At 50.7% G+C, this 26,280-nt stretch overlaps 1 protein-coding gene across 1 annotated transcript in view; it reads left to right on the forward strand.

The window, feature by feature from the left end:
• Kcnq1 (potassium voltage-gated channel subfamily Q member 1) overlaps window positions 1–26,044 on the forward strand; it is a 310,859-nt gene extending 284,815 nt beyond the window's left edge. Inside the window, exon 16 of the mRNA XM_036172121.1 lies at window positions 24,902–26,044. Within this exon, the coding sequence (XP_036028014.1) occupies window positions 24,902–25,117 (216 nt within the window). The 3' untranslated portion in view covers window positions 25,118–26,044. The remainder of the gene's footprint in view (window positions 1–24,901) is intronic.
• The last annotated feature ends 236 nt before the right edge of the window (window positions 26,045–26,280 follow it).

Here is a 26,280-nt window from a genome sequence, read left to right on the forward strand (position 1 = left end):
AGTTTGCCCAGCGCAGAGTGCCCAGCAGCCCTCAAAAAAGACAAAGAAAGAGGCCTTTCAGACTAAAAGACAGAAGCAGGATATTTTGACATATGCCACCATGTGCCTGGGCCACTTGGCTTGGCTACCCCGGCAAGGGGCGGAGAGTGTGCCCCCTTTGTCCCTTCTTCACAAATGCTGTGTATCCACTCCACACATGTGCACACAGCTTAGAGGCTGTTCCCTTTGGAATGCAGTCCACCCCACCTCCAGTTGTCCCCTAAGCAGTTCAGCTGCTAAGCCCCAAACCCTCCCACCTGTCAGGTCCTTAGCGCCAGCTGCCCAGAGCTCCTGTACCCAGGCACAACCGGATGACCACCCCTCATGGCTGGCCAGACCTGCTGTCAGCTGCCAGTAAAGCCCTCCATCTTTCCCAACAGGTGTCCCCACAACTGCAGGGGGGCGCTGCTTAGCTAGGCAGCTATTCCGCTTTTCCAGTCCTGCAGAATGTCATCAGATGGGTAGGCCACTTGCCACTTTGGAAGAAGGTAACATGAGGGATTCAGCCTACTCCACAGCAGTTATTGGCACTAAAGGAACCCCACGCCAGCCATACTCAGCTCAAGCTGGGTTGGACAAGACCTTCCTGACCCTTTCAAAGACAAACTGGACATTGGCCAGGGAAATTTGGCCCTACAGGGTCTGGGATGTCTTTATCTGGCACGTATCCAGCCTTTGACCTCTGTCCATCCAACATTGCTCAAGCACCTTCATGTCCTAGGCTCCCCCACAACAGGGCTGAGCTGGATAGCTGCTGCTGTTGGAATTGTTGAGGAGGGCTGGCTAAACAAGGGCAGGGAGGGGGCAGAGAAGGTTATCTCAAGGTGATAAGCAGTACCAGCCACGTGGCTGGCCACATGCTGGGCTATAGACAGGGAAGACATCCAGAGTACAGGAGGTACAAGCCCCACTGTCCCATCCCTAAGAGGGCTGTTGCCTCCAAATGGGAGTAGAGGTCCCTATGAATCACACTAGAAATAGGAGCCTGGAGCTGTCCTGACCCAGAAACTTTTGTGCATTCCTGAGAGAAACCCTACCTGATCTTGACAATGTCTGTTGCACATCTCTTCCTGATAGGAATTTGTTCTACCGAGTGTGTCATTAGGAAATTCCATCATTGTGTGAACTTCATAGTGTATTACTACTCAATCCAAGACAGCTACAGTGATACCAGGTAATAGAAGCATACTAGCATACTAGACCACCACCGCACATCAGAAATAGCCTTTGGGGGCACATGACCATGCGCTGTTAAGGTCCATCCACCCATGACTTTGATGGTTTATATTCAGACATTATTTGGATCTAGAATTTTCTTGTGTTTATGTGCCTAGCTCTTGCCTCTGGTTTTGAGTCAAATGTTTTCTATGTTAGCCTGGGCCCTGAAGCACATTGTATAGATGTAATCTGCTTAAAAAAAAAAAAAAAAAGGCCATAAAAATCATCTAAAATCTGATCCAAGAGCATTATGGGTGAGTAGATGCTGGTACTTTGATTTCCCCAGTGGTCTTATGTGTATTAGAATTTTCTACTTCATAATTTTTTATGAATTTTTTTATAATTTTACTTCAGCAATTTTTCTTATCCTAAAATTTATCTATCATTTTGAGTTTTCAATTTTACTGATATAAAATTTCTGTTAGCACTAAGTTTGGTGGTGCATGATCCTGGCACTGAGACGCTGAGGCAGGGGGACCAGGAACTTAGACCTCTCTGGGCTGCAGAACAAGACCTTGTCTCGAAAACAAACAGTGTTTCATAACCAGCTGCAACTGAACACTTCCCTGGGTGTCTGTAGTTGTTCTTCCCTTTGAATTTCTAACTCATTGCTATCTTACTTAAAGTTTATTTCACTGGCCAGTCAAACAGCTAACATTTGTTTTCCCCACTGAGTCTTTCTTCAGAATTGTTCGCCATTTTGCTAATGGTCTCCTGCATCTTGAGCAATTATTTCCCTGTTCTTTCTTCATATTTATTTTTGTGTCTGTTCTTTTTTAGATTCCTGTGTAAAAGCTTCAGAACATGCATTTTCATCCCCTCTGCTTCTGTAACGTGGCTTCGAGCATGCCTCTTAATGCCCCTTTGGCCATATCACACACATTCAGCTATGTCATACTGTCATGGCGAGCCCATCCTCAAACTGATGTGCCTACCATTACATTTCCTTTTTAAGCACAGAATTATTTAAGGGGTTACTTTTGGACCTCCAGTGTGTCTGTTGGTGGCTACTTTCCAATTTTATATCAACGTTCAATTTTCTTTTTTTGAAGTTTATGGAATTTTCCTTGGGGGACCAGGATTGCCTCCGTGATCTTCTGTTGCACACAGGAGGCAGAAACCTCTGTCAGGAGGTCAGCTTGTCATGAGTCACAGCCTGACTTCCTTTCTGCTTATTTAGTCGTTTGTCTTCCCCCTGTGGTGTTGGTTTCTCAGGTATGGGTGTGAAAGTTCTTGGGAGTGTGGTGGATTCTTTGATTGATTGCTTTCTTTGATTTTCTTCTTTCCCTTCAAGTTCCAGACACCATGTTCTTTCCCTTTCCCACTTCTGGAAGCTTCTCCCTTCCTCACCCCCCAAGAAATCTGCACACTCAGTCTTCCTACTCCCTGGAACTTCCCATCCTTGCCTGGGGCATCTTTGCTGCCTGCCCATCACTACTCCCATGTTTACAGCCATTCTGCACCTGAGTATCTCTGGACCTCTTTCAGCCATCATAGGGGCAGGGACTTCTTAGACTCTGGGCTCCTGTATATACCTGACCTTTGCATCTCTCTAAGGACATCAGAACGATTCTAAGGCCCTTTCCTGCTCACCCTGTCTATCTGAGCTCTCCTCCTGGGTGAGGCTCTTGGCCCTCTAGATGGCACAGACATTGTGACCCCTCCTCTTCACCTGGTTCATGATTGAGCTCTTTCCTTCAACCACCATGGTGGCTACAAAGTAAACACTCTGCAAATCCTACCTCCTCATTCCTCAGCTGTAAAATAAGTGCAGAGGGAATAGCATATGCAAAGGCCCTGTGTAGGGCATGGGCACAGCCAAAAGGAAGATAGAAAGACTACTGAAGCCTAGAGATGCATAGTGATCGTCACAAGGGTTACTACAAGAGAGGGCAGTGGGAATACAAGCCATGAAAGAGATGGGTACTAGAGCAGAGCCCAGAGAGGGAGAAACCATAGGCTGCTAGCTTAGAAAATAGAGGAAGAGCCATGAGTGAAGGAGGCAGGCCATTCTGGATGCTGAAAAGGCCAGAATATACATTGCCTCAGAATTCTCAGGAAGTAGTCAGCCCTGCAAATATCAAACTTCAGACTTCTTGGGCAAGAATGTCAAGATATATACCCCTAAGGCTGTAGCGACATGCTAAGAAAACAAAAGAGTAGGACAATGACAGGAGCCCAGGCCACAGCAAAGGACAAGAGAACTCATGGGCACTATGAGTTCAGTCACCATGGCAGGAATCATATATTTACTTAACTGTGCTAAGTGCTATAAAGAGAGTTACAGGGTGTCAGATGGGTTGTGAACTCATCTTCAGAGGAGCTTAAGGAACCTCCATGAGCTGTACACCAAAGGATGCAGGCAAAGGGTGGAGCCAAGTGCACAGATGAAATGAGCCCTCTAGGCAGGGTGTGCAGCATGTGTAAGGGCTCTGGCACAGGAAGGAAGGGGCCTAGCTTGATCTGAGGGGAAGTAGGAGGCTGAGTGGGATTAAGGAAGGCAGAGTGCTAGGCAGGGCTAACCTCAGCACAGGGAAGCCAGAGGGAGGGAAATATAGATTAGAAGCACATATATAAGATCCTTCTGAAATTTAAGGCCATGCAATTATTAAATTAGAACAGATGCTACCCAGAAAAAAAAGGGGGAAAGGCATAGAAACCCCCAAGGAGCTTTTGGAAATGTACCATAGACTATTGATTTCAAATACTCAGAAGAAGGTTGAAGTAAATCTTCCAGAAATGGGATAAAAACTGAGAGATAAAAATAATTAGCCAAGAAGCATAGACACTCAATAAATAAATATGTTTTAAAAGAAAAATTAAGCAAAACCCAAAGGCAACTTTTAACCCCAGAGAAAACCAATGTTGTAATCAACCAAGAAGACTCAGAAGATGGGTCAGCCAGTGAGGCTTTTGCCACACAAGCGTAAGGTCTTGAGTCCAAGTCCCAGAACCCATGTTAAAACATAAATGAAAAGACAGGCATAGCAGCATACACTTATGATCCCAGCACTGGGGAGGTAGAGATAGGGGATCCTTTGAGCTCAATAACCATCCACCCTATATCAGTAAACTTCAGATCCAGTGAGAGAGCCTGCCTAAAAAAAAAAAAAAAGATACCTAAGGAATGACACCTGAGTTTGACTTCTGGACTACACACACACACACACACACACACACACACACACACACACACACACTGCATACATGCATGCACATGCACAAACAGTCCAGCAAAGATCCAATACTTCATAGCTAGAAGTTCCAGGGAAAGCATGGGAGAGAGCCTGCAGAGATAGATCAATAGTTAAGCACAGTTGTTGCTCTTACAGATGACCCGGGTTCAGTTCCCAGCACCCATGTGGAGATCACAGATCCTAGAACTCTAGTGACCCCATTCTAGGGCACTTATATACCCGCCGTACACATATATAGACTCAGGCACATACACATAGAGGAAAAGGGACATCACAAAAGCCCCAGCCAGAAAGAACCCTTGTGCCAGGCTATTCTTCCAGAGAGACAGTGGCAAAGAGAATACTGTAGAATCATCTCAGAGATGGCAAGTGAGCTACCAAGCCATGGGCCTCTCAATAGAAGATGCTTACAAACTTGTGAAGAGAAAATTCTATACCCACCCAAAGTCTCTGTGAAGGGCAAGGAGACACTTGGGAATTTGTTGGACTTGCTTTTCATGCCTTCTTTTAGAAGTTTGTGGAGAATGTTCTCTATATAGTAGATGAGAACTGACTCACACAAGTGAGCCTCTGACCTCCACACATATGCAACATGCACAGAAAAATAAGTAAGCAAAGACTTGGTGAGATGGCTTTGTGGTTAAGAGCATGTACTACTCAGACAGAAGACCAGAGTTCAATTCCCAGTACCTATGCCAGACAACTCAGCACCTGTAACTGCAGCTCAAGGGGAAGCTGATGTCTCTGGCCTGTGCAGCCATCTGCACTCACAGGCACAGACCCACACAGAGACACACGGACACAATTTAAAAGAATAGTAAAACCTTTTAATGATAAACGAATGTTTAAAGGAAAGCCAAACCCAAAGGCAACCCTTAACTACAGAGAAAACAGAAAGCTGTTATCACAGAAGATCCTGTGAACACAGCATTTATACCTCGATCATTTAAAGCTACATGTTTCTTTAAGATTCAAGTGGTAAATGTTTGTCTAGCCTAAACTGTGGTGTAACTACACAGAAGCAATGTTGGGGAAGAAGTTGTAGGACAAAATCTTGCTGGTTCATCTTCCATGTTAGTCACTAGATAATGCCTAAGACTGCAAAAACAAGGAACAAAGATTCAAGAAGTATGACAGAGCTGGGTGATCATGGCACACATCTTTAGTCCCACACTTGGGAGGCAGAGGCAGGCGGATCTCTGTGGTTCAAGGCCAGCCTGATCTGTAGAGTGAGATGCAGGACAGCCAGGACCTCTCTGGGAGAGGCAGGGGAGAAAAAGAAAGATGATGGGAGAAGTAAGAAACAGGTCAATGGGGGCAGGTAGGAGGGCATTTGGTCTCAAGGCATTTCTGGGTTGGAGCAGAGTGGGTGAGGGGACCACATGGTTGGTTATGTGTCTTCTCAGCTGTGGACTGAGATGTCAGGCTATGAGGCTCAGAGAAGCTAAAGGTGGATGCTAGAGGACTGTGGGCATGAAGGGGACACCCCCAAAAAAAGGGTGTGCTGAAGGTCACCTGACAAGAGACCACAGAGAACATGGGCAGTTGAGAGACCTAAGCTGGTGCAGGAGGCCAGAAGGTAGGCAGAAGAAATCCAGGAGCTCCGGTGTCCTAGAAGTCCCAGGAAGGCTTCAAAAAAGGGACAGGAAAGCAAGGGGTCATTGCCCCCTGGGTGTCCTCTTGATGCTACATTCATTCTGCCCACAAGGGACATGGCAAGGGACATGGCAAGAGCCGTGCTGCCTGTCGCTGGGCCTCCTGAGCTCAGTGAAGAAGAGAATGGATGAGGCCTGAAGGACTGGACAGGTAGCATGAAGTCAGCAGATCATCTCTGCCTCCAGAGCCTGCTCTGGAAGAAAGGCAGCGGTGTGCTCTGTTCACAGGCCCACAGTTGCCTTTGTGCTCAGAGACATATCCTGGAGGGATAAAGTCCTGAGATAAACTGAGGGAAGGAGGCAGGCTCCCTCCCCACGTTGGGGCCAGGCTGAGTGTAGATTGGACACAGGTTGGACTCTTCCCTTATACTGTCCCAGCTCTCAGTGGCCTGACTCAGCTGCCCAGTTGCCAGGGGGAAGGCTGAGGGAGGCCCTTCCAGACCCAAACCTTCCTGGTCCTAGCCTACTCTGCTCAGCATCCTTCCAGGAAAATGGGCGGGTTTCCTGCGGAGAGTCCCAGTGCCAGGAGAGCAGGCACTGAAGGGTGGCAGAGCACCCACAGTCTCCACCACCCTCCCTGCCAGGCACCTCTCCCCTGTGCCTGACTCCGCCCCATGGATGCTTGCTTCTTCGGGTTAGATGTCCTCTGTTGTTCAGGTATTTTCTGAATGTCTGCTATGTACTCTGGGAACATGGGGGGCGGGGAGAGGCAGGGGGTGCAGTATGTGGCCCTGCCCTTGAGGAAGTCATGTACAGTGAGCCATGGACAGTAAACAGGCAATAAATTGTCCTCTGTAAGGCTGTCAGGAGAGGAGGAGGAAGCACCCAAAGCAGTCATTCACACTCCAGTATGAATGAGTGCCTCTGGGGCTCTGCTCAGTAACAGACCAGACCAGGGTGGCCTCCTATTTCCAAGGACTGGGACAAGGGTGGGGAGGCTTGTAGAGAGGGGGCAGGGCAACTCCCTCCCTACCATAGTTACTTCACCAACTCCCAGAGTTTCCTAGCTGCATCCCTGAGACTCCCAGGAGTCCCCACAATAAGACCCTACCCCCACCTTACCCTGGTCTCTGCCCCTCCTGCCCCCTATACCCTCTCCACAAGGCCTCACCCTCCCCACCATCCTGGAAACGATTTTGTTGTCTGCAGAGATTATGTGTAACTGACTGTGAGTTATAAGTCTCCGGAGCGAGCGAGCAGCCTGTTACCTAACCAGGCCTGGCTCGTGCCAATGTCTTGAGTAATTATTGGGGAGGGGGGCCTCAGCCCGCAGCCGAACCTCTCCAAGGGAATGCTATTGTTTTTCACGTCAGCTGTGCCTTGGACAGAAAACTGTAGGAATGAGATGGGGTGGAGGGTGGCTTAACTCTTTGGGCCCTGTCTGCCCTAGCTTCTCAGGGCTGCCTGGCAGAGAGCAGGCCCTGTCGGGGGGTCAGAACCCCAGGCCGAGCCGGCAGCCGCCACTTGGCAGAGCCTGTGGAAACCACCGTGCAGCTCTGTGCAGACAGTTGTGGAAACTTGGGCGGGCTGTCGGTACGCCAGGCCAGCATCCCAGCCCTTTCTCCCTCCCCTGCCCCTGCTTCTCCAGGGCTCACCTGCAGGCCTACAGCCGGCAGAGGAAATGCCCTGCTTGGCTGGGACCCAGTAGGGCTCCAAAGGGACCAGACATGGGGTGGCAGGCACCCCTAGGTTGCTCAGCCTGCCCCCGCTCAGCTGGATCTCTGCCGGCCCTAGAAGAACCCACAACCCCTTCTGCTGGTGCTCCCTGCCCACTGGCACCACATGGTCACAGCCAGACCCACTGAGGTAGGGCACAGGGTTCTTGTGGCAAGCCTCAAGGCCAAGGAGGAAGAGGCAGGGCGGGTACCAGCAGTAGGTGGTACGGGAGCTGCACCCTAATGAGTCTGGGCTTTGCAGTTACTCGGCCAGTCACAAGGCTTTAAACACAATATAGGTGACCTATATGTGAGTATGCCAAGCTAGGTGTAGAATGTAGAATGGGGTAGGTCCCAAGGAGCAGGCAGAGCATCAGCCACGCCATGAGGTAGGCAGTGCAGGTTAGTTAAGCTGCTGCTCAGATAATGACGGTCGATGTCTCAGTCAAGAGCTCCTGTGAGTCTAGGGCAACAGCCAGACCAGGGACTGTCTCTGCTCTCTGTCTACTTCTCTGTCCACAACGTGACAGCCCGTGGCTGCTCCCACTATTGCCATCACTTCTGCATTCTAGCAGTGGGAAGGAGGAAAGTACTTGAAGGGCAACCTCCCTCTCCACACAGCCCTGCCAGCCCGACATGCCCCATCTGCTTTTCTCTGTGCACTGGCCAGGAGGCAGTGTGCCACTGCAAGGACCCCTGGTGAATAAATGGTTAATCCAGGGTTCTTTTTCTAAAGGAGGAAGTGGTTCTCTCTTTGTCTGAGGGCAAACCCATGTGGTTCAGAGGAAAAGAACTCTGATAGGAACTGGGTGTTGGAAAGGGAGCAGGGAGGACTTAGACCCTTGGGGCTCAGTCTGAGTCCTAAGAACCAGGCACATAGCAGGGCTGGTCCCTGGGATGAAGACAAGGCTGACAGGCTATCTGGAGAGCTCAGTTTAGGACAGGTCAAAGTTAAGAGCCTCTCATTCCTAAGTGGTGAGGTCGGACACCAGCAACTTGGAGAACCCAGCCAGGCTTGAGGGTCCACATTGGCATCACTGTTGTATTGAGGCACCAAAGCTTGGCCAGTGAGGCCAGCAGCCAAGAGGCACCCACCAGCGAAGGTGTAAGGACAGGCCTCAGAAGACCTAGGAGGAGAAGAAGATGATAGAAGAAAGAGACCCAGGAAATGTGCATCCTGGGAGTCTGAGGATGTAAGGTGACTCCTAACCCCAGGGAAGACAGAAAGCTGAGATCACAGAAGACCTTGTGACTCCACTAATATTCATTTCTACTTCCTCAAAGTAGAAGTAGTACCTTGGTAGTAGAAGCACCAAAGGGGGTAATTGCTAGTGTAAGAAAGCAAAGACATTAGAAGAGCAGGACCAGAGAAAAATAGGGCGAGAGAGAAAGACACACACACACACACACACACACACACACACACACACACACACACACTGCACGCGCGCGTGCACACGTGCAAAGTTTGGAAAATTAGACACAGATACACCAGCAGAGATGATATAGAAACGAGAGATGGAGCCTGACCTTCCAGGCAGAGCTACCACCAAAGATGAGGTAGCTCCCAGCCAGGATCCAAGAACCTTACACCATCCCCGAGGGCAGGGCCACAAAGAGAAGGTGCCTACTGAAGTGTCAGCCTGAGTGCCAAGCAATCCCTCAGTCCATGAACCCACGTACTTACTGACACCCACCCAACCAAGGATGAGCAGCTACACTCTGGAGAAGCTGATCCTGTCAGGTCAGAACTTGAGGACACTAGGAACAACTGGGTGGAGCTGAACACTTTGGGCTGAAAAGTCAACTCCTAGAACGCCCCCATTGGATTCCATTATTGTTTCAGAACAGCAATAAAACAGACAGCATAAGTCTCCTGAGAGAAGAACATAGGTCATACAAAGAAAATGGAAACATCAAGAAGTGAACACATGCTAGTACACTATCTTCACATTTCTGGTGGAGAGAAGGAGGAGTAATTTTCAATCTAGAATCCCAAGTATAACAGAAAAATAAAGATATTTGCCAAAATGCACACTCAAAAATTATTATCTACCACATACCTTTTCTCAGAAAATTGCCTGGGGATGTACTTCCACAAAATGAGACAGGGTAAAAACACAGAAGCTGGGGACCAGGGGGAATATGATACCTAAAAACTGGGGAGAAACTAGCCCTGGTAGGCTCCAGCAGAAAGAGGAGGGGTGGGAGAGGGAAAGAGACAGACAGACAGACCAATAGAGATAGAGACAGAGACAGAGAAACAGAGAGAGGGAGGGAGGGAGAAATTCATTACCAGTATTCCCAACAGGATCAATAGAAACTTTACAATTCTTGCAGAAAGTTAAAGAACGGATTCGTGACAGATGTATTAAAAGGGCTAGGGATATGGCACAGTGGTCGAGTGCTCACCTAATATGATCCCAAGCAATTAAAAAAAATAGCTGAAAAAGATTTAAAATATTAATTCTCTGGGGCTGGAAAGATGCCCCAAAGTTAAGTGCACTTACTGCTCTTGCAGAGGACCTGAGTTCAGTTCTCAGCACCCACATCAGACAGTTCACAACCACCTGTAACCCAGCTTCAGGAGATCTAACACCCTCTTCTGACCTCTACAGACACTGAAACACACATAGCATATACACATAAATAAAAACAAACTCTCTTTAAAAGATTTTTTTAATTAAGCAAAGGATAAGCCAAGATAGCTTAGCAGGTGAAGGGATTGCTTGCCACCAAGCTTGACCTAAATTTGATCTTTAGACCTACATGATGGAAGGAGAAAACCCACCCACAAGTCATCCTCTGACCTCTATATACATACACATCCACACACACATACATCCTGCATCCACATACACATTCTCATACACACTCTCATACACACACACACACACACACACACACACACACACACACACATATTTTTGTAAAAAAAGAAAGAACAAAAGAAAAACTAAGCCTAACCCAAAGGCGACCCTTAACTACAGAGAAAACAGAAAGCTCTTATCACAGAAGACCTTGTGAACACAGTATTTTCACAGCAATCTTTTAAAGCTACATGTTTCTTTTAAAAGCAAATGGTAAATACTTATCTAGCCTAGAACTGTGGCATAACTGCACAGAAAGAATGCTGAGGAAGAAATTGTAGGACAAAATCTTGATGGCTTATCTTCCATATTAGTCACCAGATCATGCCTAAGACTGAAGAAAACACACACACACACACACACACAGAGAGAGAGAGAGAGAGAGAGAGAGAGAGAGAGAGAGAGAGAGAGAGAGAGAGAGATTGAGATTCAAGAAATAAGACAAAAAAGAAGAAAAAAAACCTAACAAATAGCCAAGAAAGTTAAAGACTTCCCTCCGGAAACAGGAGTTGGGGGCTGGCGATGTAACCCCTAGAGAGGGCTGTTCAGAGATGGAAGAGCTTCTGATAGATTGCTTAATGTTGGCAAGAAGCCTCTAAAATGCAGGAAGGGAATGTAGGTGCCAGAAAGCAGAGAATTCTACTGGTTGGCCTGGTGAGGAAGAGGAGAGGGTCCAACAGGGAGCTGGGGCTTGGAAGGAGAGAGAGAGGATGTGCTAGGGCCTGGGGTGGCAGGAGATGAAGGGCAAGCCAGGCTGGAGCATTGCACTATGTGCAGCCTTGGGGTCAGCTAGACCCTGGATGGGAAGAATATTACTGTGGTCATGTGGGATGGGGCAGTAGTAAGAGAGGGGAGCTTGCTGAAGGTGTCCCCTCCTTCCACCAAGGGTGACAGAGGGACTCAGGTTCCTCCCTAGGCAGGCTTCCCAGATCTGAATGTTACTTGGATGGTCCCCAAGGCTTCAAGATCTAGGCTAGTAATGGAGAACTGAAGACCAGGGGGACTAGGGGCTTCTTGAGGTCTGTGAACCACACCCATCTTGTCAGCATGTATCCCCTTACCACAGCCCTGGTGTCCCGGGTGACTTCTTCCTCCCAACCCCAAGCACAGGAAGGGCGGGCTGGGAACTTCAGGATAGGCCTGAATCTCTCATCAGCTGGAGGGGTCAGCCTAGGCCAGATGGGCCCAGGGCCAACCAGAACCTCTTTCCTAGGTGGAGGCTTCCCCACCTTTTGGCTCACCTCCCAAGAATTATGGACCTTCCTGGGAGCCCCTACAACCTGTTTGTCCTCAGCCTTGGGTCCCAAAGAGCACCCCACATCTGACTCCAGCCGTGTCCTAGGTAGAACAAGAACTTAGTGGGGCATATGAGATGTCTTGGTGTTCTCTAGGAATGAGGCAGTCAGGGCTCTGGCTTCGCAGGTCATGGGCACAAGGTAAACCTCCAAACCTACCAGGTGCTTTTCTGCATGTCCTCCCTACAACTCAATCCTCAGCCTACCCACCTAGCTCATCTCAAGAACAAGGAGAGCCACTTCAGGCCAAGGCTGACCACAGTGACAACAGCTTTCCAGAGACTCTTTCTTCGGGGTCACTAGCCCTGCTTGGACCCAGGACCTGCTCAGCATTCCACAGAGCCTAGCATCAGGGAAAAGGCTCCTATCAGCAGGGTAAATGGCCTGTCTTTGGCTGTGAGGTTGGAGGTTGCAGAATAGAACTGTCAATCTCCAAGGTGGCAGGAGGCCATGGTCAGAGTTGGGGGCTGGGGCATGACTGTGATGTGGACCCTGGACTACAGTGAGGAAGAGGTAGTGTCTGTAACCCACACTGACCAGGGGCCTGGCTGGAGCCCTACAGGGGTGAGGGCTGAGCCAGAAAACCTTGTTCTTTGCTTTGTGTTGACATGGTCCTGGGTCCCCCTCCCCTTCCAGTATGTCCCCAGTGCAGATCACTCCTATGCTTCTCTGCTTGGGACAGGTTGCTTAGGGAAGAATTGTCACCAGAAAGTGGAAAGAGGTGGCAGCAATGCCCACCACCATCTCCAGAGATAGGACATCTGTTGACGGCACCTCCCCCAGGACCCTTAGAAGCTAGGAGGATTGGCTGGGCAGATAGTGCCTGAGCGCTGCCACTATAGCCAAGGCCCATACAGGAAGCCCAACTTCAAAGAAGGTAGCAGAGCCAGGGGCATGCCCAGTGGTGCCTGCCACTCAGGGGTTGGGGTAGGACTTAAGCAGAGGTGACCAGTGTAACATGGGTCACCCAGACCCATGGCAATCTGAGCCGGGAAGGGACCTGATCTACCATCCTGGGGACACTGGTCCTGACTACCCCCACTAGGATCCCTTGGGTGACTACTGAGGTTACAGAAGGCCAGTGAGTAGCCAACGTCAAAGAGCAAATTCACTCCCCTCATATCCAAAACCTTTAGCACCTCAGTGTCTCTTGCAGTTCCTGTCACAGAAGCAGGAGGTAGACAATTACCAGGGCCAATTACCAGAGCCTGGCCTGGGGTGGGGTGGGATCAGCAGAGTGGCCTAGGGATGTGGGAAGCAGTAGGGGGGGTGGCGCTGGCAGCAGGTAGTGGGCTGGACATGTCTAGTGCTAGGATCTATCCTGACAAGCCTGGGAACATGGAGAAGAGAACCTGCCAAATATGTCCAGATGGGCTGGAGCACTGGGACCTGGCTTGAAGCCCCAATGACTTCCTCCTGGTCCAGCTCCTCTCAGCCCCTTCCTGAACAGTCGGTCAGAGGCCAGAGGCAGCCAGGGGCTAGCCCCACACACTCTGATCTGCTGAGTGGGGACCAGCATGGAGCACCTGGTGGGTGACATCAGAGCCTTGTATCCGTATGGCAGGTCATGGAGGATGAGTGCCCAGTGTCACAATGAAGAGGCAGCGCAGACACCAAAGCTGAGCACAGAGGAGAGATAGATGGTGGGGAAAAGGGCTGGTCGTGTGGTGTTGTAGCTCGCATGGAGGGAAACACCACTGCGGGGTGTGGGGAGACGAAAACAAGGAGAGCTGGCAGCCCTTCTCTTTCCAGTAACTGGAGGGCCAGAAAGGGACCCTGGATCCCAGGTTCCTCTATTCATGTGATACCTTCAAAGCCTTGAAGATCTGTTCATCCCATAGGAGCCCAACCTCAGGATACCTGTCTCTCCATTGGAGTTTCCCAACCCACAGAGTTAAGGCTAGGCCTGTCTATGAGATACTGAAATTTGTGTCCCAGTGGAGTTAGGGCACCCTGTGTTGAAAGGTATAAGGAGGAGAGCTGAGAGTTCTGAGGCACAAAGAACAAGAGGAAACAGGATGGGAAGCCTTGTCCTTTCCCTGAGAAGCAAGAGACCACCCCCCAACCCAACACTCCAGCCAGGCCTCTACTCCAAGCAGAGTCCAGGGCCTGACCTAGCTGCCAGGAGGAAATAGTTAGGAGCATCCCAGTTCTGTGTCCCACAAGTTTCAGCCACCAGGAGAGATGGAGGATTCTAGATTCCAGGCCTAGCCACCCAGCCCCCATCCGGAGCCCTAGGCCTAGCCTTCAGCCTGACTCTAGCCTCAGGGGTCCTGACTACAGAAAATCCTGTCTCAGAGTAGAAGCAGGAAGCAGGGGAGGGAGTGGGGCCTCATCCCGTTCTGCAGGCTGGGCTGGGGACTGCCTGCCCACCTGGGTCAGCCACAGCTGCAGCTTGGATGACTGACATGGGGCCCCTTCCATCTCCAGGCTGGAACAGAGCCTGAACAACAGCGAGGCAGGATGTTCAGGCCCCAGGAGGGTAGGCAGGGCTTTGAGAGCTTGGGATGCTGACTGGATATTGCTCACCTTTACCTCAGAACTTCCTGCCCAGCTCCCTGCTGCCAGCATGGTATCTGCTTTCCAGAATTAGCTCCCAGTTTCCTGGCTTCCAACACATAGCCACATTCAGCTCCATAAAGTCCGTGCCCAACACCATGCATACATCCACAGGTGTGTGAATACACAGTGCACACACATAGGCCAGGCTCTTCAGTCACCCTACCAGCAGAGTTCTAGATCATTCCAGCCTGTAGTAACCATCATTCCTGCATCTCATCTGTGTTGAGAGCCTACTGTGAGCCAGGCATGGGTAAAACAAGAGGCTCCTTCTGCTTGTCTGTCCTGGAGAGACAGAAAATCAGGGTCAGCCCAAGAGCCCTGAGCTCTCAGCAGCAGACTAGAAGAAGGCCATCCAGGATGTACAGGTATAAAGGGCTGTGGAAAAAGAAAGAAAGCCTGAGAGCAACGTGGAGCCCTTAAGGGAGAGAGGTGGCTGCTTAGAGTTCACCAGATGCAGAGGGCCTGGAGGGTCCCAAAAGGCCAGGATGCCCAGGGCTAGCAGGAGCCAGCCAATTGGGGTCAGTCAGAGGTCACTCTGGGGTAAGAGCTATGAGGCATAGAGGTCAACAGTGGGAAGAGGGGGCGGAGCTCCTGAGACAGCCATCCCTACAGGGTGGCAGTGGGGCCCAAGGCTGGGGCTCGGGTCCTTATCAGACAAGAGGACAAAGGAGGACCCAGGATAGATGTCTTCAAGACCACCAACTATTTTGAGGAGAAAGCCGAGAGCTGTGTGGGTTGGGTGGGCCATGACAGACAAGAGGTATCCTCTAAAGACACCAGATCCAAAGTGGAGGCTAAGGAGAAGGAGGCCAGGGGAGTAACCAGAATGGGAATAGCCTATGAGGAACCAGCAACTGGGAACCAGGAAGCTATGCCCAGGAGGCGGGTCCTGGGGAGACCGGGTCAGAAGTGAAAACCTGTAGCAAGGACAGATGCTTAGGGACCACTAATGGGTGAGGGGCAGTGGGAGCCAAAGGCAGGTCGGGGGACCCCTGGGGCACCACCTTGTTCTTGATTTTAGCATTTCATCCACCAGAAGAGGGGTCTCCTCTAGGCATGCTCCAGGCACAGGCCATTCATGGGCTTGAGTTGTTCCCTTGTCCAGCATCAGGGCCCTTCAGGGAGGCCCACTGCATGTGCAGCCACCCCAAGAAGCAAGTGCCCTTGACATGTTCTAACCGGTGGCCTCACAGTCTGCGTTGAGCAAAAACAAGCAAGTGGACTGCCACACCTGGATCATATTACTGCTGAAGTCAAAACTGCCATGGAGGGATACAGTGTCTCATGCCGGAGCTAGGGAGGGTAAACACCCTGTTGCTAGCCAAGCACCTGGTAGAGGAGGCCCCAGGGAGAAGAGGGAGGCTGCACTGCATTTCATTTTACAGAACGGGTTACTGTAGAGCCTATAGATCCATCTTGTATAGACCAACATGAAAGCTGGAAACCATGAAAGCCAGCAGCCAGGTGATACACAGAGACATGGGGGACCAAGTTACTAATACTCCTGATTGTATCCGGGCTAGTGCAAGGAAGGAAGCCATTGCCTGGCAAGCAGAGTAAGATATGCAGGGAGGGGCATGCATGGCTGTTCAAGGGTCTGTGTCAAGGACAGTTCTAGGCTGGGTGAGGTATAAGGAGAACACTTACCAAGGTTGTAGGTGTAGCTGATATTGGGGGTCGGGGAAGTGCTCTTATACTAGAAGTGCAGGGAGTACCCGTACTCAGATCAGGAGAGGAGCAGTGTTAAGGGGTCCCATTCTGTACCCTGAGAGGCCTATGAGATCCACAAGGGACCAGGGAAAATCTTGGATGGAAGGAAAAACTGGGGCTTTGTCTGTAACTAAATGGCACTTGAGAATGTCCAAGAAAGAAGCATTTAGAGGAAGATCTAGGATGAGCCAAGTCACAGAACATCTCCACAGAGAGTGAGCTCCCAGCAGCACCCAGAGCCTACCCAGGCAAGGCAGGTCCTGGTCAGTGTGGCAACAGGCCATAGTCAGAGGCCCTGTGTGGTTGTCCACCAAGAAGCAAGTGTTGCAAGGGAGAGAGAAAGCAGGAACCAAAAGGTTGAACATCTCTTTCCCCCACCTGGTTACTGGGGGATGATAGGAATGTCTGTTGTGTGAACAAGAAGGTGGCTGGTTGGTTGGGTGTATACACGTGAAGGGCTAGGCTCACCAGTGTTCACATTAACAAGTGGTCCCAGAGTGGCAGGCAGAGGTGGACATGAACAAAGAGGAGACAGAACAAGCTCCTGGTCTCGGGAGACTGGGGACAGGGGAAGGGAGGTGTGTCTCCCATAGCAGCAGCCACAGACAGGCTTGTGTTTGCCTGGGACACAGGGTGTGGTGCACACCTAGGTAGGCAGCCTTGATCAGGTGCCTGAGCCCCATTTGGTCCCTGTTCACCTGCCACCATTGCCCACCTAGTTTGGCTGAAGGCTCTGGCTTTTGGTACAACATGTTCTGTCTGGAGTCCTTGAGCTTCTGGGACTCCATCAGAAGAGAAGCCAATGCAGGTGGGGCCTGTGCCTGCCGCCAGCACAAACAGGGCCTCTCAGCTTCTACTTTTCCAGCCTGTCTACATGCTTGCCCAGCCTGTGCAGCTGCTACAGGATCTGCCCATGGGGGCACTGAGCAGGCAGGATAGCCACTTCCTAAGCACCATGACATGGAACTGCCTCTGCAAACAGGACTCTGTGGCTTGCAAGAGCTGGCTGGTCTTTAGGGGAGGCTGGAGTCCCCATTCTGAGTTTAGGTCTCCCCAACCTCCACTACCTGCCAGGTGGGTATAGGCAGCCTCCAGAACAGGCAGGCAGAGGCCCTCGGTGTTGTCAGGAGCTAGGAGCTATGGGGCCCCAAGCCTGCCATTGCTCAGCTCCAGGACCTTTGTCCCTGAAGCTGTCATCAGCTCATACAGAGCAGGAAAACTGTGGAATGGACAGTTCCAAGCAACAGGGGCACCTGGGAGGGAGGAGATGACCTAGTGTCCTGTACCTTGGGGCCACACAGTGCTAGCCTCATCTGTATGAGGCAGCACAGTCTGAAGATGGGGTGAGGGGTGAGTCATATGAGCACCAAGGTTGACTTCAGCAGCTGGAGAAGAAGCAGAAGGGAGGCCCAGTGACCTGAGCCTATGGGATTGTGTAGGAGAGGTGACAAGGGCTCCCAGCTCAGGCTGGGGAGTCAAGAGCAAAGTCAACAGGGTTGCCTGGGAGGGATTAAAGCTATTTAGAAGCCAGGTGTGAATGTAGTCACAGGCCTGTGATCTCAGCACTTGGAAGGCTGAGGCAGAAGGATCCTAAGTGTCAGGCTGGCTTGGTTTATATTGTGAAACTCAGGTCATGGAAGGAGCTGTTTACTGGGAAACCTAGAAAAACAGACCAAGCAAGGAGCTTGGTATGTAGAAAAGATACCCCCATAAACACACACACACACACACACACACACACACACACACACACACACACACACACTGGGAGGGATTAACCACTACAGGGAAACCTACATCAGCCCCACACACATCAAAGATTTAAAGATGAAATACAAACCTAAAAAGCACCAGGAAAAGTTCATATTGGACTGAGGAAGGGTGATCCAAGCACACACTTGGAAATCATGTAGGGGAAAAAAAAATAGATAGAGCTCCTATTTGGAAAAGCAACCATAAGTGCAGTCACAAAACAAACAGCATGCAAGAGAAAATGCTTGTGATCTACATGTCAAAAGATAAGCCTTCATATACAAAGAGTCTTTACAAATCAATGAACATGGAAGGACTTGCCAGCAGTTGCTAACCCCATTCATTGGCCTTTGCTCAGTGCCTTCTGGGGATCAGGGATCTTGGGGGCTTCTATCCCCTCATTCAAGAGAAAGGCTAGAGATTAATTTACTCGATGAGATAATATTAGTACTAGATCACAAAAATTTATGAGCACCTACTGTGTGTCAGATACCGAAAGACTATCAGGGACTCAACAGGAATGGCACACTTAGGACCTGACCTCAGGATTCTCAGATCTGAAGAAGAGACAATAAACAAGTCAATTAATAAACTGTGGAAGTTTGCAGAGGGGCAACAGTCACAGAATGTGCTAGGAGAAATGAGATAAGCGGGAGCTTCCGCTAAAGCAGTGGGCATTTGAGCCGAAAGTCCACACAGTGGTGGAGAGCGGTTTTCCAGGCAGAGTCCAGTGAGTGCAAAGGTCCTCAGGTAAAATGGAGGAGGATGTGTTCAGGGTCTGTGTGAGAAGGGCTTGGGGAGGGGGCTGCAGATGACATTCACTGGTGTAGTGGAAAAGCTGGGGGAAGAAGGCATAGGTCTGAGGACAAAGGTCAACCGATACTGCCTAAAGCAAAGCTGAAGAGAGGAATGCAGGCGTCTGGGTCAGGGGTGAGCCTGCTGGCCTGGGCCAGGCCCGATCAGCAGAGGCTGAAGGGTCTGGCTTTGTATGAGTACTTACATGGGTGTGCATGTGTGGGTATGCATGTGTACATGGTGGTAGTGGTCCAAGAAAGGGTTAGACAGGCAAGTACGAGGAAGCATCTGTAGAGGACCAGGTAAAAAGTCTTATGAACCATGGGTGTGTGTCGTGCTGTTCAGCTGCAGGTCTGAATGGTAGAATCCATATAACGTGGGCTAAGTGTCATAGACAGAGCCCAGGGACAGAGGCAAAAGTCTTTGCTGTGGCAGTTTTCCTGGGTGAGCCTCTTGAGGAATATGTTGGGGTGCCTGCCACATCTCAGTTTTCAGATGCTCTTTATAGTCCCAGGTCCCATCTAGTATAGTTGATGACCCCAAGCGACTGGTGTTTCTGGTCATCAGGAATATCTATTTGTTGGCATAGATAATTTATTTGGTGTGCTGGTGGGAATTGAGTGTTTATCTGCATAAACAAGACAAGGGGTTGAGTCATTTGTTTTTTGACATTTTTTTTTCCTTAGAGACAGTGTCTCTTTACATAACCCTGGCTGGCCTAGAACTCACTATATAGACAAGGCTGGCTTTAAACTCACAGAGAGGTCAAAGGTGTGTGCCACCACACCAGGCCTTTTTTAGACATTTGTTAAATGAACAACTGGGGCTGAAGACATTGCTTTATACAATGGAGGCCCTGGGATTGGTACAGAAAGACACTGTTCTACATGCCCTAGAAACACCAGTTTGGACCTTGCCTGCATTCTCAGGCATACTCACCCATGCACCCTATGGATCCTGGGACCCAAAGGACGGAAAGTCACCCTAATGACTGTCAGACAGAGATACTGCATGCAGGCTTTTCTACAAAAGTCAGAGCACTAAAATAAAGTCATAAACATGGTAACTGTAAGCACAGCCTCTTTCTGTCACCACACTTAATGTGGGCTGGCATCCACTCCACAAGGCCAACCTATACAAGCTGACCACAGAATTCATGGGAGCTCTCCCTGGTCTCACCAAGCAGATGAGTGCTAGGTGAGGATGGAGCCTGTAGACAGCAAGGCAGCACCCCCTTCCCCAAATGCTCTCACATAGGTAAAACTACCTTCGTTCCCCTCGGGCCTGGACTCTGGAGTGAAGGTGCTCACGTGTCTAACATTGGCTGTGTCCTTCCCCGAATTAGAGTCCTACAGCCTGTGTGCACAAAGGCCCACAACTGACATGGCCCAGTTCCAGTGAGAGAAACTGGTGGCTAACAAATGATGCCAGGCACCCTGAGGGAGCCATGACTGTGGGCTGGCAGGGCCACAGCAGAGGAAAGAAAGGGCTGAGAGTGGACCAACCCTGAGACAAGCACACACTGCCATGTTTGAGGAGCAGCATGAAGTCAAGGGAATAAGAAAGAAAAAAGGCCACATGGAAAATGTGAGTGAGCTCTAAGGTGGCTCCTGGGTGAGCAGCACAGGGATGTTTTGTGTTTTGAAAGGACCATCGTGTAGAAACCCGCTGAAGTGGGAGGCCAGCCAGTTGACGCTACTATAACAGAGGATTCTAGCTGGGCTGGAGGATAGAACTGTCCAGGGATCCTGGCCTCCAGCTGAATGGACTCCGGGGGCTGGGAGGAAAGTTCCATAGCAGAAGGCCAGCAAAGGGGTAGGAGGGAGGAGGAGACCCTGGCAGCCAGCCCCACTACATACCCCTTCTTTTAGCATTCCTGTGGGGCATTTGAAATGAGGGTTCCTAATGCTGCCTCCTGAGATGTGCTAAACTGCTTTGGGTTTTGAAAGGACCATCATGTATAAACCCACTGGAGCCCCAGTACCCAGTAAGTGCTTAGTAAAGTCCCACCAATCATTGCTCCCTTGCTACCCTCCCAACTTCTGCCCTAGCTCTTCCCTCTCCCATGGTACCCTAGGCAGACTTCCTTCCTTCTGTGCAAAGTAGGTCTACATTTAGCCTAGACAGCACTAAAGAGGTGTCTCTCTGATGGTGGTGTCCGGGTGCTGGGGAGAGGGGAAGTGGAGGAGGATTGAAAGGCAGGCAGCCTAGGGTGGGGCAAAGGACCTTATTGCTTGATCCATAAGATGCAGAAGTGGAGGCCAATAGGAGGCCAGGGAGCAGCTCAACTGGGTTCTAGGTTCCTATGCACTCTGTCTTCTCCCTACCCCCCACTGGCCGACTCCCCACAAGCTCCTCTGTTGCCAGGTTGGCATCTGATAGCTCTTAACTGGGTATCAAACATGTTTAATATGGCCTCTAGAAGTGACCTATGAATGTCCCTCAAGGCACCAAAGGCCATTCTCCTGTGACTCTACAAAGGGCCCTGGGCTGACCAACCATGATTCCCAACCTGAATGTGTATCAGGGCCTTACACCCTGAATCCAAGTGCAGGTGTCCCCATCCCAAGCTAAGCTGCCTGAAGCAATCCACAAGGCCAGGGTTTTGGAGATCCTGACCAAGTAGCAAGGCTGGGCAGGTTCTGAAAAAAAAATTCTGAAAAGACTCTTTAAGATTTTCCTTTGAAAACAAATTCATAACCACATCAAACAGGAATCCCTGTCGCCTTGAGTCTGATAGCCAGCTGCTGCAGGCTCTCTAACTAGCTGTTATTCTAATTGCTTTTTTCTCTTCTGAGGCCCACAGAAGTCATCTATGGCTTTTACTTAGGTGAGCAGAGACAGGGCACAACAAGGCTTTTGTCTGCCTTGCCCTGTTAATCACTATTGAATTGCAAATAGGGATGAGGTCTGAGATCCCCAAAACCGATCTGTCCCAATGGCTCCTGGAGGATACCATCCCAGAGCCCAGAGCAGGCACTCCCTTCTCTAAGGTGGTGGCACTACCCTGGGCACCTGCCTGTGGTGACATGGCTCCCTGCCTCCACCTACTCAGCACTGGGCAGAGTGCTCACCAGCTTTCTGGCCATGCACTCAAAACCCCAAAGGGGAAAAGTAGAGCCAGGTGGCTTCAGGAACAATCACAGAAATGTTGTCTTTGGAGCTGAATTCTGGGCTGAGGAGCCACACCAGGCCAGGACCCTCCCTGCAGTGGCCCGGCAGGACTGGACATGGGCTTGGGCATGAAGGGCATAGAGGCTCTCTATGGACTACTCTGGGAGCCTAAGTAGCCAGGAAGGAGGCAGAGGCCAGAAGAGCAAGCTAAGACCACCTGCCTTCAAGACATAAGCATGGCCTTGGCAAGCAAGCTCCTCAGACTCCTGTATAATACACCCAGTGAACAGCATCTTGGTTCACTTCCCAGCTAGGGAAACAGAGGCAACAATGGCCAGGTCTCTGCACCAAACAGTCCTATTGCATAGGGCAACCCCTGATCCCCAAGCTGTGCTGGACAGACTAGTTGGCAAGCACCACAACCAGCCACCAAGATCCAAGCAAGAGCGTAAAATAAGCATATGACATCCACACTGGCCAACTCCCCACAAGCTCCTCTAGTGCCAGATGGCATCTGATGACTCCTCATTGGGTGGCAAATATTTTTACTATAGCCTCTGAAAGTAACCTATGAATGTCCCCCAAGGCACCAAAGACCATTCTCCCATGACCCTATTGGTCACAGGAGACCCTGGGCTGACCAACAAGGATCCTCAGCATGAATGCATCCTAGGGCCCTGAACCTGAACCCAAACCCTGGTATCCCTACACCAGGCCAAGCTGGCTGAGGCAATCTGGTCTGATCAAGGCCAGGAAAGTTACAGAACTCAGCTACAAGTTCCTGCTCATCACCATGATGGCCAGGGCAAGCAAGGGGGCTCTATTTGTGAGCAGCTGGACAGTCTAGGAAGATCCTGTGGATGGCCAAGAGGACCCATGAGAATCCCACACATGGCCAAGGAATCCAGGAAAACTCTCAAGCAACCAGAGAGTTGGAGGAGTCCATATGTTTAAATGACCCCTTGCACTATTTCCTGCCTCCACAGTCCTACCCCTCCCCCCTCAACAAAGTGACAGGGGCACACTGAGGCCCCAGACTCTGGACCCTCTCAGGACCACATCCTGCCTCTAGCAGCTTGGCCAATAGGATACCTTTGGACTCAAACAGGCTCTCAAAACCCCAGTTGACATAAGCAGCAGCCATGGGGTCATTGCAAGCTTGAGAACAGTCCAGGGAAGCTTCAGGGGTACCCTGGAATGGCACACACAGGTTTGGTGGGTCCTGTGACAGCTGCCCTGCAGAAGATTTCAAATAGCCCTTCTCCAACCCCGAGAACTCTCTTTAAGGACTCTGCCTATTAGCAAAGGTGAGGTGTCCACAGGTGTTCAATTGTGGGTTGGTAAACATTCATGAAACGATCCATTTCCCATGAGCCAACTGGTGCTTCTCCCCTTGCCTACTCAAATTGGCTCTGTGTGTTTAAAGCTGTGTAAAGCCATACCAAGACTAGCTGGGCAGGGGGTTGGGGGGGGGGGGTTCTGGACAGAGCGTGAACTCTGGCTTCACCTGCCAGGGACAACCTAGCTTTGGCTTCTACCCATGGCACCTTAAGCCCTGTGCTTCAGTTTCCCACTGTGAGCCCTCAAGCCGGGATGCCTCCATCCAGCCCTTTCAGAATACACACAAGTAGTGGGTAAGATGGAGGAGCCAGTTCTGAAAGCATCAGGAGCTTGCCTAGGACACAGACTTCACCCATGATACATACTTGTCCAGGAAGATGGGAGCCAGCCCCTAACTGCCCCTTGTCCTCAGGGCCCAAGTCAACTAGGTTTTTAGGCCAGCAGTCAGCAGTTGGCTGAGTCATCTCATGGTTTACCCCTAAGGCAGCTTTGCAGGTCTGACCATATGAGGCCAACTGTCAAGACCTGTGACTCCATCCCTATATCACTGGTGTTCCCTTTACTCCAGGTCCCCATGTGGAGGTGAGGGAGGCCCCTGCTTTAACAGAGCACACTGAAGGAACCACTCCATGTGCTCAGCATCTGAGGTCCCCTCACTCACATACAACCCCTGCTCTATTACTTATGCTAGGTAGGTTCATGTATCCCCCAACCCAGTCCTCCAACTGGCCCTGGAGCAGCCCCTGCTTCCTAGGGAACTGGATGGGTCTTCTCTTCTTCTAGAGGAGAAAAGGAAGTAGCTGACCATTTCAGGCCCCCAGGGCTAGGCTTCACCCTTTGCACAATGGCTCCTTCTTTCTAAGGGGTTTTCTGATGGCTCTCCTTTGTCTCCCACAAGCACAGCAAGTGTGGCCTTTGTCAAGTGCCTACTCTGCACCCATTTGTCCCAGGTTCTGCCCTGTCTCTACCTCCCCTCCAGTTTCTTAGCTACCCACCTAGTACTCAGAGCAAAACAAGCCCTTTACAGGCATGCAGTAGGAACCACATGGTCCAGAACTCCGCCCAGTCACTGCCCTGATCAATGAGGGACCTAGAAAGGTGGTGGTATCCTAAGTTAGTACCTGTTGAGATACCTTTGGGGATTGGCACTATCCATGCCACTCAGCCTCTGCCTGCTCAACCTTCAGCTGTCCAATCCCTCTCTCCAGGTGCCAGCCCCTTCCCAGCTAGGCCCCTCTGTGTAGGGTTCTAATCCCCTCCAAGCTGAGCCAGACATAGCCCTTGGCCTCTGAAGGTCCACCCATTACGCTCATTGCTCCCTCTCTCCACTTGGCCACAAAAAGCCAGAGGCTGTATTAGAGACTCTAGAAGGCTTGTCCAGAGTCTCAAAGACCAAAAAGCCTGGGAGGCAGTGAAGAGGTGACTCCCAGCCACTAGGTCTATGTAGAAATGGGAAAGGACTGATACACATGTATGGAGACACACAAGAACTCAAAACTGAACTGTACCCCAGAAAACACATATAGACATGTACATGAGGGTGACCAAGGGCCTCTCAGGCATGGTACATGTATAAATTCAACACACATCTATAGACATGTTATGCTCTGTCTTTCAGGCCTTGCATGCCCAGGCCCTAAGGTGGCCTGCACTAGCCTGGCCCTAGCACCATGTTCATCTCTGTGTCTGTCCTCACAGGTGACACAACTGGACCAGAGGCTGATGATCATCACAGACATGCTCCACCAGCTGCTGTCCCTGCACCAAGGCGGTCCAAGTTGCAATGGCAGGCCACAGGTGGTGGCTAGTGATGAAGGTGGCTCCATCAACCCTGAGCTCTTCCTACCCAGCAACAGCCTGCCCACCTACGAACAGCTGACTGTGCCCCGGATGGGCCCTGATGAGGGCTCCTGAGGGGTAACCCGACAGGTCTGCCCCACCTCCCTCTCAACAGGGGCACTCACCCTGGTCCTCACCCCCTTGAAGGCTTGATATGACAGTCCAGCTCCCCATGGCCCCAAAACCCATGGACTAAGCCACCAGCTTGAACCTGGAGCTCACCAAGGCCCAGCCAGTGGGTACTAGAACTTGGCTTGGCATGGGGTTTCTCTCAGGCCAGAATTGTCAGTCCTATCAAGATGGTGATGTTGTTCGCCTGATAGCTGGGACACGGTGATGGGGAGCATCTGTGTAGGACTAGGATGCAACTCAAGCAAAGGGAGTTTCGTCCAGGTGATGTCAAGTAACTTCTTAAAGGGAGACAGGAAGAATCTGGCAGAGTCTGGGATCCCCACCCTCAGCCTTGAATCCAGGGCTCAGCTGGGAGCAGGCAACAGGGCATGCCAGCCCACTCTATAGGCTAGAGGCCAATTGGGGGCTCAGCAGGTCAGAGCCTGATTCCTTCACTCTCTAGTGATGCTGATCACATGAGCAGGATACCATAGGGGTTCCCAGCTTCCCTTAAAGGATATCCCAAGCAGGGGAATATCCACTGACCACTACCCTAGCCAGCTATGGACTGACAGCTCCTCCCCCTAAGTGACCAGCAGGGCTCTCAAGCCCTACGAGCCTTATGTGTGCAGTCAGCCCCCTACTCCTTGGTGACCAGAGGTTCCAGACAGATGCTCTGACTCCAGCCTCATCACACCACATCCCTCAGCCAGCAGCTGAGCCATGGTGCCATTAGTGATATCAGCATTTCTCCCAGGATTGGTTCCTTGGGCATCACACCTCACAGAAATCAGAATAATTTCTGGTGATTCAGAATCTCTGTTTTAATGAATTTTATAGTGTGATCTTGATTGAAAGGCTTTTCCAAATAAACTTGGGACATCTCAGGTTGATCTTGGCATATGCTTACTTCTGGGAGTGTCTTGTGGGGCGCAGGTCTTTAGAATAACATAGAGCTCAACCTCCATTCTCTGTTCTGCCCCTACCCTCCTGTCTCTTGCTACACCCCACAAACAGCCTCAACCTCTTTGTAAACAGGACCCTACAGTTCCCTGGAACCCAGGCCAGGTGCCCAGGTGGCCATGGAGTGAGCATGATTCAGAGAAGGCCCAGGCTCTTAGGGCTCA

The sequence above is a fragment of the Onychomys torridus genome, chromosome 1 (assembly GCF_903995425.1).
Source record: "Onychomys torridus chromosome 1, mOncTor1.1, whole genome shotgun sequence".
Classification (NCBI taxonomy): Eukaryota; Metazoa; Chordata; class Mammalia; order Rodentia; family Cricetidae; genus Onychomys; species Onychomys torridus.